At 43.0% G+C, this 17,282-nt stretch overlaps 1 protein-coding gene across 2 annotated transcripts in view; it reads left to right on the plus strand.

The window, feature by feature from the left end:
- Nucleotides 1-7,254: 7,254 nt before the first annotated feature.
- Nucleotides 7,255-17,282, plus strand: part of LOC102543647 (zinc finger protein 268) — a 28,382-nt gene continuing 18,354 nt past the window's right edge. For both annotated transcript variants that reach the window (XM_072953057.1, XM_072953058.1), the window contains exons 1-3: nucleotides 7,255-7,318; nucleotides 7,683-7,764; nucleotides 11,533-11,733. In XM_072953057.1, the coding sequence (XP_072809158.1) occupies nucleotides 7,732-7,764; nucleotides 11,533-11,733 (234 nt within the window). In that variant the 5' untranslated portion in view covers nucleotides 7,255-7,318; nucleotides 7,683-7,731. The remainder of the gene's footprint in view (nucleotides 7,319-7,682; nucleotides 7,765-11,532; nucleotides 11,734-17,282) is intronic.

The following is a 17,282-nucleotide window of genomic DNA, read 5'->3' on the forward strand; positions in this document are numbered from 1 at the left end:
CCCGGTGCGGCTGAGGTAGAGCGAGTCGGCCAGGCCTCCCAGCACCTCAGTCACTGTTAGCACTGCCTCTTCAGTGCTTATGCACCATTTGCGTGTGTAATGGCCTCCTGTCATGAACGGTTGTCATCACAAGCAGTGGCTGTCCGTGGGAGGAAAAGAGTGGCCCCTCCGCTGGGCCTCTTAGCACTTCCCACAGCCCTCGGCTGGAGGTCCCACAGCTGCGCAGTGGAGATGCCGCTAGTATCCACCTCCAAGGGGGCTGTGTGCGGTCAGCGAGATAATGTGTAAAGGATTTAAAACCGTGCCTGGCACGTAGCAAGTACTGTATGTGTTAGCTATGACTAATTCACTAATATCAACACCCTAAGGGATCTGTGTCTGTGGGTGATCACTGAAACTTACAAAACTGCAAAATTTGCAGCGTTAAAAATGTACGATAGCAGAATGGTTATTTATAGACATTAAAGTTATGCAGTAGAAAGTTTGGTAAAATGAAAAATGTTGATACTGTGATGTTACGAGACGGCATGAAAATAATTGTCAATACGGAATAAGCTCAGATAAGTAAATAAATGAACTTCAAAAAAACTGTCGTGCTCAAAACTAAGGAGATTTATCAAAAGATGAATAGTTTAATGGATTAATAGAATAATCACCTGCATATTGGAAAAATTGGTGTTTACTTTTCTATTTTTCTTGTACTTTTCTTTCCAAAGTCTCTTCAAAGAATATATATTGCTTTTAGGATTAGGAAAACAGTCTTTTCAGTGATGGAATAATTTCTCTTCAAAAGTTCCTTATCTGCAAATAAGCTACTGGAACTTTAATAAGGGAATTTGGCAAGGTCTCACTATGAGATCAATATACAGAAATTGATATTTCTATATTCAAGCAGTGAACAATTTGTAAATGAAATCAGGAATACGGTCCCACTTACAATGATACAAAAATGTGAAATACTTAGATAAACTTAATTGAGCAAAATGTATACAGTGGAAATAGAAAGCATTGCTGAAAGACATTCAAGAATGCATGACTAAGAATACGTAATAAGCACATTAGAAGTGAAGAAACACACCGTGGTCACGGATAGAAAAGCTCGATATAGTGAAGAGAGCTATCTTCCTCAAACTAATCTTCCGGTTCGGAGACATTTGTGGGGAAATTGACAAGCTAGTCAAGACGTTACATGGAAACGTGGAGGACCCGAAGCAATTGCTTTAAAGGATAAGGTTGAAGGGCCCATGCCACCTAAGTTCAAGGTCTGCTGTAGAACTACCCTAATAAAACGCTGGCATGATCAATAACACAGGGAAGAGTCTACACACATGTTGTTAATTAAATTTTGACGTGAGAGTGACAATAACTCAGTGTGGGAAACAGTCTTCTACATGAGTGGTGGTGCCCCAACCAGGTATCGGTATGGAAGAAGCCCTCCCTTTACCTCACAGCACATCCAGCAGTCACTCAAACTGCATCACAAACCTAAATGCAAAAGCTGGAACTTCTCAACACCTGAGGAAAACGGGAAAATGCTGATGCCCCTGGGCTAGACAAAGCACAAAAATCCACAAATCATGAAGGAAAAGTGATACCTTGGACTTGAAAATAGAAACTTCTGCTGTTTTGAAAACACCATTAAGAACATATTAACTATATAGAAACTCATATCCAGAATACAAAGAACCCTCATAACTCATAAGTTATGTAGCAAGCAGATAAACAAAAAAATGCAAAATGATTTACTGGGTGCTTCGCAAAAGAATATATATAAATGGTCAGTAAACCTATGTAAAGATGCTCAACATCATTAGTGATTAGGGAGATGCAAATTGAAGCCAGGAGGAGATCGGACTTCTCATTTGTAGCATGACTAAAATTTAGAAGGTAACACTGGGTATTGGGGATTGGAGAGATGAGAACCCTCACACATTGCTGGGGGCGGTTATGCAATTTTGGAGAACAGTTTTGCGTATCTTCGAAGTGCTAAACATACAGGTACCATGTGACCCATCAGTTCCATCCCTAGCTAAAAAACTGAGAGACCTGAAAACATGTGCATGCAAAAATGTGTGACTGAATGTTCTGCATTATAACAGCCTGAACCTGGAACAAACAAAACAATAAAGACAACAGATGTCATGTATAGTAATTCACAGCTCATGAGCAGATAAATACATTGGAGTCTCGCCCTGTATGGGAATACTACTCAGCAATGAAAGAGACAAACTCATGCTGTATTCAGCAGAGGGTTAAATCTGAAAAGCATTCCAAGTAAAGGAATTCAGACACAAAGGAGTACACACTGTTATGACTCACCTAGGAAATTCCAGAGGACATAATATGTAATGACAGGAGACAGGTCGGTGATCACCGGTGGCCGGGGTGGAAGAGCTCCTGACTGCAAACAGGACCACAGGGAACCATCAGGAGTGAACTGTGTCTTGTTTGTGGTGGTGGTTCCATGATGTCTTCAGCTGTTAAACTCATTGAACTGGACAATTAAATGCATCCAGTTGGTATGTTGTATGTAAATTTTGCATCAATAAAGTTGTTTTTTAAAAATTTGGAAAACCAGGGATTTCTGGGGAAGAAGACAATCTGGGGTTCCAGGTGAATGCTGATAACAACAGTGTAGCAATGTTGAATTTTTGTGACTCATCTTCACTTACAGAACGCTTAATGTGAACTAGCCAATCTGCTAAGCCCTCTAATGCATTAGATTATTTCTATCTTTAACCCTCTAAGGAGTGTAATATTATCCCCTCTACAGTTAAGGGACCTAGAGTTTGGGAATTTTAAGTAATTTGCCCCAAATCACCCAGCTAGTGAATGGCAGAGCTTCATTTCAGAAATAGCTGGTGAGTGTGGCAGATCTCAAGTAAGTTGAAGCTTGCATTGCAGAGGGTTTATAAAATCAGCTTCACTGATATTAAAAAAAAATAGATACACTCCCACTGTTACTCCATCCAGAAACAAATGGACTCAGACACCCCTCAAACGGTCCTCCAGAGGTCTCCCTTTTTATGTCATCATTGTGCTCTGGACGAGATATTTTACAGTGACACAGCTGACATTCCAAAGGGAAGAAAGTGAACACATTCCATTCAAGGGTTCTGTGGCATGTGAGTTACAGACACCGTCTCATTTAGTTTTCACACCTGTTCTGTCAACGTGCGTTCCTTCCTTCCATCTCATGGGTTCGGAGTGACTTGTCCCAGTGGCCCAGGCAGAAGTGGAGATCTCAGCATGTTTTCTGCTCTTCCTTGCAGCCTGCGCGTCTCACTAAGGATCTTCCTGCTCTCCTAAGGGTAATGGGTAACCAGTGAGGAATCTTAAGACAGGCCACCTGATGCTATAGCACATGTGGAATCACAAAATATATTCTTTATATTCACCCATGAATGAAGCCCATGCTGATTAAATATGTGGGACTGTTTTGTTGTTGTTGTTACATGGCAGGAAGTGAAATAAATTGACATAGTTAACTTTGTCCCTAAAAGCTGCAAACTGGCCATACGCCTAGTGTCTCAGCAGCTGTTCCAGAACTGGTTGGAAAGAATCAAATCAATGGTGTGAATAAGCAGCTTGGGTGGAGCTGGCAAGATGTTCCAAGAACAGGATGACCTTGGGTGAGACACGGCAATGAATGGAGATTTCAGAGGGCTGGGCTTCAGAGGGCTGGGGACACTGACTGCTTTTGGCTCTAAACATTAGGAATTAAGTTTTCAATATTTGTAGAGACAGAGTTCTCTCATGTGTCCTCCAAAAATCCATGTGTTGAAGTTGGAGCCCCCAGTTTCAAAATGTGACCTCACTTGGAGAAAGGGTCTTTACAGAGGTCATGAAGTTAAAGTGAGGTCATTAGGGTGGACCCTGATCTAAATAAAGGGAAGTTTACGTTCAGTGAATATTGGTTGAATGAATTGATGAAGAAGCCAACATCCGTTCACTGAACCTGGGAAGGAGGATGCCACACGTGTCCGGCCAGGCAGCGTGAGCAGGTGCTCTTTCAGCGAAGAAGGAGGCTGGAGGAGAGTTGCTGGGGGTGGAGCAGCAGTGCCGTCCCGTGGAAATACATCTTGGCGATACTACCCTTGGTGACAAAGTCTTTTACATGGACCTTGGCAGTCAGAGCCTCAAATGTGCATGCAAGACCAAAGGATTAAAAATAACCGAGGCCTTTGTGAAGGACAACAGTGAAAAAGGGCTTTGATTTACTACTTACAAGGCTTGCTCTAATGATACAATAACAAGAGAAGCTGTATTAGCACTGTGTGGACCAGGGGTTGGCAAACAATGGACACTAGGCCAAATCTGGCCAGCTGTCTGCTTTTGTGATTAAAGTTTTACTGGAACATTCATGCTCATTTTATGTAGTTTTATCTAGTCCTGCCTTTGTGATACAGTGGCAGAGCTCAGTAGTTATGACAGACCTTTTTTTTTTTTTTTTGGCCAGCCGCTGTTTTTACTTCCTCCTGGCTGTAGACATCACAAAACCTAACATGTTTACTGGATTGTTAGGGGCTGACTTGTGTCCCCTAAAATTCCTGTGTTGAAGTCCTAATCCCCAGTAACTCAGAATGTCACTGTTTAGGGTCTTTGAAGTTTAAACATTTTAAGGTAAAATGAGGATATTAGATGTATCATGGAAAAGAATCTGAAAAAGAATATATATATAGTGTATGTGTAACTGAATCACTTTGCTAAACACCTGAAATGAATATGACATTGTAAATTACCCATACGTCAGTAAAATAATAACAAATGAGGATATTAGGTTGGGCCCTAATCCAATCCGACTGGTGTCCTTATAAGAAGAGGAGATTAGGACACTGACCTGCACACCGGGATGCCCAAGTGAGGACACAGGGAGAAGACGGCCACCTGCCAGCCAAAGACGGAGGCCTGAGAAGAAACCAACTCTGTTGCCACCTTTATCTCTGACTTTCAGCCTCTAGAACTGTGGAAACATCCATTTCTGTGGTTTAAGCTGCCCTCTGGCACTTTATCATTGCCCTTCTAGAAAACTAATACACTGGCCTTTTACAGAAAAGATCTGCAGACCCCCATTATGGGCATATATCAATGAGACAAAACGAAGAGGCAGGAAAGAGACTCACAGACACATGGCAGGCAGATAATGGCTCTGGAAAGATGTCCACATCCTAATCCTGGTACCTATTAATACATTACCTTACTTGGCAAAGGGGAACTAAGTTGGCTAAGCAGCCGACCTGAAAATAGGAAGAGTCGCTCGGATGGTCCAGGTGTGCTTAATGAGCCCTTCAAAGTGGACAAAGGAGGCAGAAAAGGAGGCCAGAGTGATGCGGTGTGAGGAGACTCAGTCCTCTCTTGCTGGTTTTGAAGCTGGAAGACTGGGGCTGGGAGCCAGGAAATGAACGTGTCCTCTAAAATCTGGAAAAGGTGAGGAAACAATTTCCCCCAAGAGCCCCCAGAGGGGAAACGCAGCCCTGCCAACACCTTGATTTAGCCCAGTAAGACCTGAGTCGCACCTTGACCTTCAGAACTGTAAGATGATACATTTGTGTTGTTTTAAGCTACCAAGTTTATTGCAGCAGTGAGGAAACTAACACAGCATGAGACCTTAGTACATAACAGAGATTGGTTAACAAATCAGTGTGCAAAGGATGCTAATTCTACCTTTCAACCTAAAACTTTTAGAGCCTTCCTTTCCACATTTAATATTTAATCTATTTAGGATTTATTTTAAATACATTCTGAGACAGCAATGTTTTTTTCTGTTATTGTATAGCTATCTCATTTTCCTACACAAATTGTTGAAAAGTTTGCCTTTTCCACAGTATTTTCCTCCAATATTTTATTATGAAAAATTTGATAGATATGGAAAAGTTGAAAGAATTTTACAATGAGTACTGGTGTTCCCAAACTTCAGATGTCACTCATTGTGTTGAATTGGCACTGATGGTGCAAAAGCAATAGGGGTGCATCTGTGGGCACTGAGATGCATCAAGGCGGTAACACCAAAATGTACTTGTTAGTAGGCATTGTGTTCTTCATCGTCACATTCACAGTTAAAAAAAAAAAGGGGGAAGGACCAATTTCACTTCTGGTTGTCCTTGATGGAGCAGTGAAAAATAATTTTATTGCATCTCATCTCGAGCCATGTGTTTTTAATATCTGTGCAACATACATTATGTGCTGCAGTGAAATTCCTTAGCTGTCTCCAGAAAAAGTATTTGTGTGATGATCTGAGCTGGGAGTTGAGGTTTGCATGAAAGGACTTTTTCTCAAAAATCAACCAAGTGAGCTGTCACTTCAAGGAAAACAAAAGACAACATTTTTTGCCAATGTAAGTGAAAACAGAATTTTGGAAATCTTGTATCTGCCACTGTGAACATACATTCCCAAAACTTAAGATCCATGATATTAATGAATACGAGTTTTCATATTGTATTATGAAAGGTATCAACATTTGGAGGATCTGCATTAGTCAGTGAACCAGCATTTTCATAATGACCAATGCATGACATTACAAAATCATCCGTGATAAAACTGTCCATTCAAAGTACAAGGTAGACCAATGGATTTTAATATAATAGAAGTTCGCCCGTGTGGTTTCAGATCGTACACTGCAACTGACCTATCCCTTGTTCAGCTTTCACTAGGAAGAAGACGCACAATTATCTGAGTATATTAAAATACCCTGTCCCATCTACATACCTATGTAAGGCCAGATTTTTAAAAAATATACTTCCACAGAAGCAAAGATGCAACATATTGAATGCAGACGCACATATGAGAATCTAGCTGTTTTGTATTAAGCCCGGCGCTTGCAAGAGTCCTCCACAGGCCCTCCTCCCCGACCCTCCCCCGCAAAATAGGAAGAGAACGCCACTCCTGTTTTTCTGGAAAATAAATTAAATTTTCGTAAAAATGTCATTTACATAACGCAATGAATCTTTGCGTTATTAAATTGTAATTTCGAGCTTCTACCATTCGGAAAGCTGGGACCTAAGCACACTTCTAACTCAATTCATTCCCCTCCCGAGATGCGCTCCCCTGGTCGGTTTTCTGATTTCTCCGAATTGGTTTAGTGCCCGCGCGCAGGATGGGGCCCGGGAGCCTGCGCTTCGCGCCGCAGCGCCCCCTTCCGGCAGCGCTCGGCTGGAGCCGCCCGGCGCCGGGGGAGCGCCCGCAGAGGCTTCTGGGAGTGGTAGTTCGCCCCGCCCTCGCGTCGCACTGACGCATTTCCTGCGCGTCGCTAGCGGCCGCCATCAGCTCGGCACTGGCGGGGAGAGCCTCGTCCGGCGGACGGCGTCCTCTTCCCGTCACGGTGAGCTGAGCTGGAGTGGGCTGGCCTCGTAGCCCTGCGGGCCGTCCCCGAAGCGCCCGGAACGGGCGCCGCCACGTCAGGAGCGAGGACCGAGCGGGTCTGGTTGCGGTTCCCGGCGCTGCGCACGCAGGGACTGGAGGAGCCGCTCGCGGGAGACCCTCCAGTTTCCAGGCGGCGGGACGCTCCCGACTAGTCTGGGCCGCCTCTTCCGCCCTGACCCGATCGCGTGTGTGTTGGGGGGCGGAGGCGGGAACCCCGCGGCTGCTTGAGGGAAGGAGGCTCAGGCGTGGGGCGGGCAGGTACCGGGCCCCTCCTGCGGGGGCGCGGGGAGACCTGTGCCCTCACGTTCTCTCTCCTCCCGCAGCCGTGTGGTCCCGCCACCCCCCGCAGGGCGCGCCCAGCTGGCCGTGGGGATGGCCACCCGGGTCCGGACCGCTGCCGTCTGGGTGAGTAGGGGTTTTAAGGTTTTCCTCTCGTGTCTGAAAAACTCCCTCAACGCCGGTATGTGCTCACTGCGTCTCTCCTAGGGTCGGAGCTTGCCTGGAGTTTCCTCTCCTCAGCCCGCTTCCAAGCCGCTGGGCCACCTTTAGATGACATTAGACCGTCCGGATATGCTTCTTGTCACCCACCTGTTAGTTTACTCCTTCCTTCAGTCTCGTTTCTGCCAATTTTGTACCTTGAACTTTGAGTTGAAGAAGGGGTAATCATCTTCCAATTTCTTCCACGTGTATTTTCTTAATTTTTTCTTTCTGTGTCTCAGATTTGGGCGCCTCGTTTGGGGAGTTGTGCAGTTGTTTATTTGCTTAATTAACAATTTTGTTAATTGTCTTTTGTTGGCTGGATCCTGGGCAGGTGCTAAGGGTACAAAGATAAGTAGTTGTTGCCTTTGGAGAGCAGTGGTCTGGTGGGCACAGTGACACTTTAGGGGTCCCTCTGTGAGCACGCTGTGGACGTGGGCGGGGACACACAGCACAGGGTCAGTTTTGGAAGGTAGGACACCCCCAGGAAATGCTTCAGAGATTAACAGGAGAGTCTTAAGCTGAGATTTGAAAGGTGAGTGAGGTGAACAAGGGACTGGAGGTCAGCCTTGGAAAAGGAAGCAGCGTGCAGATTTGCAGGGCTTGAAGCGAAGCGATCTAGTATGTTGGTGAACGTTGAACGCTCTACGGTTGCCGAAAAGTAGAAGAATGGAGGTTTGTAGGTGATGAGGGTGGTGGTATGTGTATTAAGAAATGAGGCCAGAGTTACAGGCAGAAACCAGATCATAAAGGGCTTTGAGGATCATGTTGAAAACTTAGATCGTATTCTCTCGAGGAGAAAGACTTATTGACATGTTTCCCAGGATTTTTGGAGGGGAGAGGGGAGGTAATTAGTTCATTTATTTATTTAACAGAGGCCGAGTAGTATTCCATTGCATAAATATACCACATCTTCTTTATCCAGTTGTCTGTTGGTGGACATTTAGGATGTTTCCGTGTCTTGGCTATTGTAAATAGTGCTGCTATGAACATTGGGGTGCAGGTGTCATCCTGAAGTAGGGTTCCTTCTGGATATATGCCCAGGAGCGGGATTCCTGGGTCATATGGTAAGTCTATTCCTAGTCTTTTGAGGAATCTCCATACTGTTTTCCACAGTGGCTGCACCAAACTGCATTCCCACCAGCAGTGTAGGAGGGTTCCCTTTTCTCCACAGCCTCTCCAGCATTTGTCATTTGTGGACTTTTGAATGATGGCCATTCTGACTGGTGTGAGGTGATACCTCATTGTAGTTTTGATTTGCATTTCTCTGATAATTAGTGATATTGAGCATTTTTTCATGTGCCTATTGATCATTTGTGTTTCTTCCTTGGAGAATTGCTTGTTTAGGTCTTTTGCCCATTTTTGGATTGGGATGTTTGGTTGTTTCTTATTAAGTCATATGAGCTGCTTATATATTCTGGAGATCAAGCCTTTGTCGGTTTCATAACTGGAGCATTTTGTTATGATTAATGTGATGACTGATAGGTTTGAGAGAGAAAGGGGAGGAGAGAGAGAGAGGATGCATGAGAAGGGGATCTGGGGTTCTGCTTTATTGGGGTCAGATTGGGGGGTTGCAGGTTCATTATTGGTGAATTTAAAATACAAGGTGAGAATTAAGACATAGGAAGGGGAGAGTGGGGTCACTCAAGCAAATGATTTTTGGCCCCTGGACTGTCGCCGATGGATCCTCAGAGTGGGGTGGCTGGGCTCTTTCTCAAGTTGTGTAGCAGCTGTGTGCATCCAAGACAGATGTCCTTGACGTCAGAGGCTTTCTGTACAGTCAGGCACTTGCATTACAGTCAAAAACAGCTCATTGTGAGGCAGCTATACTACAAACGTTCATCACCTAGTAGCATTTTTCAGTACCTCATTCCTTTTTATGGCTACATAGGGTACCTTTGTTGGTAGAGACCATGTTTTGTTTATCCATTCCACCATTCAGAGATGTTTGGGCTGTTCCCAGTTTTTGGCTATGATGAATAATGCTGTTACAAACATTTCTGTGTAAATGTTTCTATGGACGTAGGTTTTTAATTCTCCTGAGCAGATAGCTAGGAGTGAGATTGCTGGGTAATTCAGTAATTCTGGGTTTAAGAATTTGAGGAGCTGCCAAGCTGGGTCCAAAGTGGTGGCGCCAGTTTACATTCCCACCAGCCATGCATGAGGCTTCCCCTTGCATCTCTCCGTCATGTGCTAGATATCTTGGTCCTTAATAACGGTAACGTAACTGTCATGCCCTGTAGCATACATGCAATGGTTTTAAAGTAACAGTTTTTTTTTTTTTTACTGCTAACAGGGAGACTAAGTAAAGTTCAGTATGTCTTTGTAGCTCATTTTATCCGAGGAATACAGTTAAATACCACACATTAAGATCAGTTAAAAAAAAGTATTGTCTCTTGTAGTTTTGTTTCCAGTCGGAAAAACAAATGCATCTGTTGACATTTATTTTCAACTTCAGGGATTGCCTGCCTCCTTTTGGGTCATGTGAAATATTTAGGTGATTTAAAAGTAGAGAATGTAAACGGTGCCTTCAGACAAGCCTCTGTCCCTCCTGCTCTGTTCTTCCCTCCCCCGGAGGTGACCGTTTTTCAGTTCCTGGTTCATCTTCTCAGGGATTCTTCTGTAAATAGAAGCAGACGTACATGTACACACGCCCCCGACCTGACTCTACGCTAAGCCTCATAAGGAAGCCTTTTTCTCCCTCTGACCCCATGTCCGTTAGAGTCCAGTGTGCCTCGTCTTCCTTGTGTCTCTCCCGTTTTTACTTTGTGTATTTTGTTGTTAAAATGGTTTCTGGAACGAGCTTCCTCTAGACCCTTCCCTCTGACCAACTCATACTTCTGTCTCCTCCCTTTCTCTCCTTTCCCATGTTCGCTGAATCGCCATTCTCTCGTCTCCGTCTCTGCCCGGATCTCCTTTCTCGCTCCTGTGCTGAGCAGTTTCCCTCCCCTCCCAGCGGCTCTCCCTCACAGTGAAGACCCATCGTTCCTCCGACCTTCGTGTTCCTCGGGGACCCAGCACCCTTAGTGCTCTTAGCACCCTTGGGAACACTTTTCTTAGTCACTTGCAGCTCTGGGCTGACGGGCTCAGGTTCCCCTCGGGAGGCACCCTCCGGTCGGGGGTGCCTACTAAGTGGTGACTTGGGGGACCTGCAGCATGTTGGAGATCTGCCACCTGGGTCCGTTTGTCTGTTTGTGTCCGTCTCTGGGCTTTTTCTTTTCCTCTTCTTGGAGGCCTCTTCTGTTTTTATTGGGAGATTCAAAAACGACCCTGATGCCCTGCTCTCCTCCAGCTCTCATCGTGTTAGCAATGAAAAGACTCAGAGGTGAAGTGAATTGTTCTTGGACGTCAGCTATCGAGAGAAGCAACCTGCTGGAACGCAGACTGACTGTCTCATTCAAAAGCTGTTCCTTGTGGACTCCTGCCGACAGTAGGGCTGTTTGCTTCCTGAAAGCTCGGGGTCTGCTGCACTTTCGGGGCTTCTGGGGGCCTGTGCAGAGTCTGGGAGGGGGGACTTGTCTGTGCGATGGGTCCCCCATTTCCCTTCACCCTCACTTCTGCCCCTCAGCAGCACTGACCACAGTCTGCGGAACCCCCAGCCCAGCCTCGTGCGAGTATGTTCACCCACAAAGGGGACTAAGGCTGGGGCCCAGACGAAATGTGTTTGCCAAAGTGAGCTTGCTCTTGGGTCCACAGGTCCCACCTCTCCAGGAACGAGACAGTCCGTGCGGTGGGATTAGAAAGCTCCAAGGCAAGGAATCCATCCTGGGTCCTGGGACCCCTGACCAGAGGCCCGTCCCTGGAGGAGCCCGGCAGAAGTGCCAGAGTCCCAGGACAGAGCAGCTCCTCAAGTGGCTGTGTGTTTCTCAAGACCAGCCGAAAACCAGCGATTCTTGGGTGAGTTGCTTTTTTCTTTCCACATCTTGTCTGTGCCTGTTTTTGGTGGGGAGAGGGCTGGGGATTCTTAGGTGGGAGAGTTAAATTAACTTCAGGTCGTGTGAGATCTGTTTCCTGGTTTCCCCAGACTCAATTTTCAGCTGCTTCTCCACTCCCCAGAATTACTCTTTTAATGGATATTGTTTTGTTTACAAAATGTATACTGTTTTTGCTGTGCATGTGTTTCTGTGTATTTGTGTGTCCTGCTGTACTGCTTTTACTTCTCATCCCCGTAGACTCCCCAGCTTATCCTGCACTTGCCTCACAGTCTGCGCCGACTTTTTTTTTTTATTTCTGCTTTTTTTCCTCTGCATTTTTTTGGGGGGGAGTGGGTAATTAGGTTTATTTATTTACTCATTTTATTTTTTTAGTGGAGGTACCAAGGATGGAACCCAGGACCTCATGCGTGCTAGGCATGTGCTCTACTGCTGAGTCACACCCTCCCCAGACTCCTCTGACTCTTAATTGTTGTTCTTTTTCATTTGAGCCATCCTGGTGTGGTGGGATCCTGTATGGCTTTGCTTTGCATTTCCTGCCGGCTAAAGAGGTAGACTCTCTTTTCTTGTGGTTTTTGGACATTTTGTTACCTTTTGTGGATGTTTTCTGTCTTACTGATTTAAAGGAGGTCTTCATATTCTGGAAGCTTATTAGTAATGCTGAATTTCAGGCCCCACCTCAGTCCTGTCATATCAGACTCCACATTTCAGCAGGATTCAGTGATTCATGCACATTGAAGTTTAAAGCAAACTCGATATCAGATCCATATTCAAATTTTATGTGAAGTGCTTCCCTTACATCCAGTATTTTGTTAGGACAGTTTTCAAACATGCCACAGTTGAAGGACTTTACAGTGACCATCTGTATACTCATCACCTTTAACATCTTACTATATACTTGCTTTATCGCATGTTCCATCTTTCCGTCCATCTATGCATCTATTAACCCACCTGATTTTTGGTGCATTTCTTAGTATATTTCAGACATCAGCATGCCTCCCTCTAAATACTTCACAATGCATAGCACTAACTCTTGTTCAGTATTTCCTTACAAGTTGGGTTTTTTTTTTTCCTGTCTTGCCTTTTCATTCTATTAATGCTGGTTTTTTTTCATCTTTTTTGGGGGGTGGTAATTAGGTTTACTTATTTATATTTATTTATTTTATTTTTAATGAGTGGACTGGAGATTGAACGTAGGACCTCATGCATGCAAAGCACATGCTAAGCACACGCTCTATCCTCCCTTCCAGTGCTGTCTTTTGATGAATAGCTATTTCTCATTTTAACTTAATTTGGTTTACACATTTTTTTGCTTTTATTATTAGTGCTTTTTCTAAGAACTCTATTCTTATTCAGTGCTTATGAAGAAATTTTTTTGTTCACATTTACCATTCACATTTAGGCTCACAGACATCTAGAATTAATTTTTTTTTTGGTGATTTAAGCGTCAAGATTTACTTTTTTCATAAAGTTGTCTAATTGCCCCAGTCTCACTGAAGTGATTGACCTCTGCCTGTGACTCTGCAGTGCCACCGTGTCATATGTCAGGTGTCCATAAACCATATTTATGGTTTGGTTTCAGAACTCTTTATTCTGTTCCATTTCCTCCTTTTCTGTCCTTAGGCCAACATCACACTGTCCTTATTTGGTAATGAGTCTTGGTATCCACATACTTCTAGTTCTGGGTGATTTTGAAAGCTGCCAGTAGTCACATGTGGGTTCTTGCGTAGACATGTGTTCTCAGAGCAGTTGAGTAAGTACCCAGGAGCAGGATTGCTGGGTTACATGGCGATTCTATGGTTAGGTTTGTGAAAAACTGTCCTCCAATGTGGCTGTGCAGTTGTGCATTCCCGCCAGCAGAGAGTAAGAACCCCTGTTGTTCCTCGCCCTGACTAGTGCTTGGGAGCATCAGGTTGTTAAAAATTTTGCCTAATCTAATAGATGTGAGGTGCTGTTTCATTGTGGTTTTCAGTTGCTTTTCCCTAATGGACAGCTAGTGTTACTGATTATCTTTTCACATGTGTTTTATTCTCTGTGGATCTTTGGTGAAGTATCTGCCCAGAGCTTTCCCCCATTTTTCAGCTGGGTGGTTTTCTTGTTACTGATTAAGAGTTCTTTGTTATTCTCGATTTCAGTCCCTCATAAAAAATGTGATTTGTAAATATTTTCTCCCCATCTCTGGTTTGTCTTTTCATTTCCGTAATACCAACTTCCACAGGGCAAAATATTTTACCTTTGATAATGTTTATTTTCTTAAATTTTTAAAAAAGTCTTAAAATAATCTGCTTTTATTCAACAACTTTGTGGCTTACCAAGATTTAAATTTTCTAAAATGGGTTTTGCTTTTGGTTTTGTATCTAAAATCTCATTGCCCAAACCAAAGTGCTCAAATTAAAAAAAGAAACTTTCCTCTGGAACTTTTATAGTTTTAGCTTTGCATTTGAGTATGTGACCCATTTTTAGTTAATTTTTGTATCAGGTGTGGGGTATGTGTTGAGGTTGACTTTTTTGCCTATGGATGTGCAAGTCTGTGGTGTGCCAGCACCATGTGTTGAAAAGATTATCCTTTCTCCATTGAATTGCTGGTGTCTTTGTAGGGGAAAAAAAAAAGAAATTCAAGAGACAGTGTTTATGTGGGTCTATTTCTAGGCTCTCTCTTGTGTTCTTTTGATCGTTGTGTCTAATCTTTCACCAGTACCCCCACCTGGATTGTGTAGGAAGTCTTAGAGTGCACTAGTGGGGGTGTGGTACCTTTGTTCTTCAGAATTGTTTTGGCTACTCCAGTTTTTTGCTTTTCCATATTAATTATAGAAGAGCTTGTGGATAGCTACAAAAAAAAAAAAGCTTGTAAGGACTTTGATTGGAATTTCATCTAATCTATGAAGCGAATTAGGGAGAATTTACATCTTAGCAATACTGAGTTTTCCAGTCCACAAACACACTGTACCTTTCCACTTTTTTAGATCTTTGATTTTTTTAAACCACTGTTTGTAGTTTTATGCATTCATGTTCTGCACTTGTATTTTCTTTTCTCACCTGCACCATTTTAAGTAACAGTTCAGTGGATTTAAATACATTCATGAAGTTGGCAGTCATAACCACCACCCATCTCCACAGCCCTCCTCCTCTTGTAAAACTGAAGCTCTGTACCCATTAAACAATAACTCCCAGTTTTCACCTTCCCACTCCCTGCCCCTGTAACCACCATCCTCCTTTCTGTCTCTAGGATTTTGACTACTCTAGATAGTTCATGTAAGTGGACTCATATAGTAGTTGTCTTTTTGTGACTAGCTTATTATTTGACATAACGTCCACAGGGTTAATGCATATTATAGCACATTGCAGGACTTCCTTTTTAAGGCTGAACACTGATTCGTTGTATGTATCTACCACCGTTTGCTTATCTATTCATCCATCGATGGACACTTAGATTGCCTCTGTGTTTTAGCTACTGTGAATAATAATGCTGCTTCTGTGAACGTGGATGTACAGATAGCTCTTTGAGACCCCACTTCCTTTGGGGATATACCCAGAAGTGGAATTGCTGGACCACACGGTAATTCTAATTTTTTATTTTTTGAGGAGCCACCATGCTGTTTTCCATAGCAACTACACCATGTTATATCCCCACCAACAATGCACAAGTGTGCTATTTACTCCATATCCTCGCCAGCCCTTGTGATTTTCAGCCTAACTGGTGTGAGGTGGAAAGCTCATTATAGTTTTGATTTGCATTTCCCTTATGATTAGTGATGTTCAGCATCTTCACGTGCTTATTGGCCACTTGTGTGTCTTCTTTGGAGAAATGTCTATTCCGGTCCTCTGACCACTTTTGAATAGGTTGGCTTTTTTGGTTGAGTTTTGATTCTCTATATACCCCTGGCCTTCAAAACCAGATGTCCTGGGGTCTCCTCTTCCCAATGCTGGGACCCGAGCTGGGGAGCCTGATGTGGAGCTTAGAGCTCTCACTCCTGTGGGAGGGCCTCTGCGACTTAACAAATCTTCAGCTTGTGGGTCACCCACCCGAGAGGTATGGGGCCCGATTATATTGTGAGCACCCCCCTCCTACTGTCCTGCCATGATTCCCTCTTCATGTTTCCAGTTGCAAAAGATCTTTTTTGCTAGGTTCCAGTCTTTTTTCAATGGTTGTTTAGCATTCAGTTGTGGTTTTGTTGTAGTTGCAAGGAGAGGCAAGCACGTGGTCCTACCTCTCCATCATCTTGACCGGAAATCCCTTTTTCAAGATTCTTAGAGGGTGGGAAGGGATAGACTGGGATTTCAAAATTGTGATGCAGTTTTAAATGGAATTGTTTTCATAATTTGCTTTTCAGATTATTATTAGCGTATAGAAATGGAACTGATTTTGGTCTGTTGACTGAATCCTGCTGTTTGCTGAATTCATTTGTCGTAACTGGCTTTTATATATATATATATATATGTTTAAGGTTTTCTACAATAGGATCATATGTCCATGAACAGAGAGAATTTTACTCCATGTTTCCTAAGCTGGATGCCTTTTATTTCTTCTTGTCCAATTGCTCTGGCTATAATTTCCAGCACTATGTTGAATAAAAATGGTAGAAGCAGGCATCCTTGCCTTGTTCCTAATCTTTGAGGAAAAGTTTTCAGTCTTTCACCATTGAGAATACTATTCACTGAGTTTTTATTATCTAGACATACTTTCCTTCTATCCCTACTTTATTGAGTGTTTTTATCATGAAAAGTTGCTCAAATCTGTCAAATGCTTTTTTTTGCATTAATTGAGATAGTCATTTTTTTTAACTTCATTCTGTTAATGTGGTGTATTACATGGAGGGATTTTCAAATGTTGAGCCATCCTTGCATTCCAGGAATAAATCCCATTGGTCATGGTGTGTAATCTTAATAAGCTGCTGAATTTGATGTGTTGTTGTTGTATTGAGGATTTTCACATCTATTTCATAAGGAGTATTAGTCTTTAGTAGTTTCCTTGTAGTATCCTTGTCTGGCTTTGGTATCAGGGTAATCCTGGTCTTACAGAATGAATTAGGAAGTGTTCCCTCCTTAGTTTTTTGTAAAAACTTGAGAAAGACCAATGTTAGTACTTCTTTAAATGTTTGATAAAATTCACCAGTGAAGCCTTGGCTTTTCTATTTTTGGGAAATTTTTTTTACTACAGACTCAATCTCCTAGTTATAGTTCCTTTCAAATTTTCTATTTCTTTGTGATGTAATGTTGATTGAAAGGCAAATGGAATTTACCCATTTCAACTAGGTTATCCAGTTTCTTGGCACACAGTTTTTCATAGTCCTTTCAGATAATCATTTTTGAGTCTGAACTAATCATTACTAATTTCCCCACTGTCGTTTCTGATTTTAGTAATTCAGATCTTCTCTTTTTTTCTTAGTCCATCTATCTGAAGGTTTATCAATTTTGTAGATCTCTTTAAAGAAATAAGCTTTGGTTTCATTGATTTTTTCCCCTATTTTTCTAGTCTCTGTTTTGTTTATCTGTGTCTAATCTATATTATTTCCT

The sequence above is a fragment of the Vicugna pacos genome, chromosome 32, assembly GCF_048564905.1.
Source record: "Vicugna pacos chromosome 32, VicPac4, whole genome shotgun sequence".
NCBI lineage: Eukaryota > Metazoa > Chordata > Mammalia > Artiodactyla > Camelidae > Vicugna > Vicugna pacos.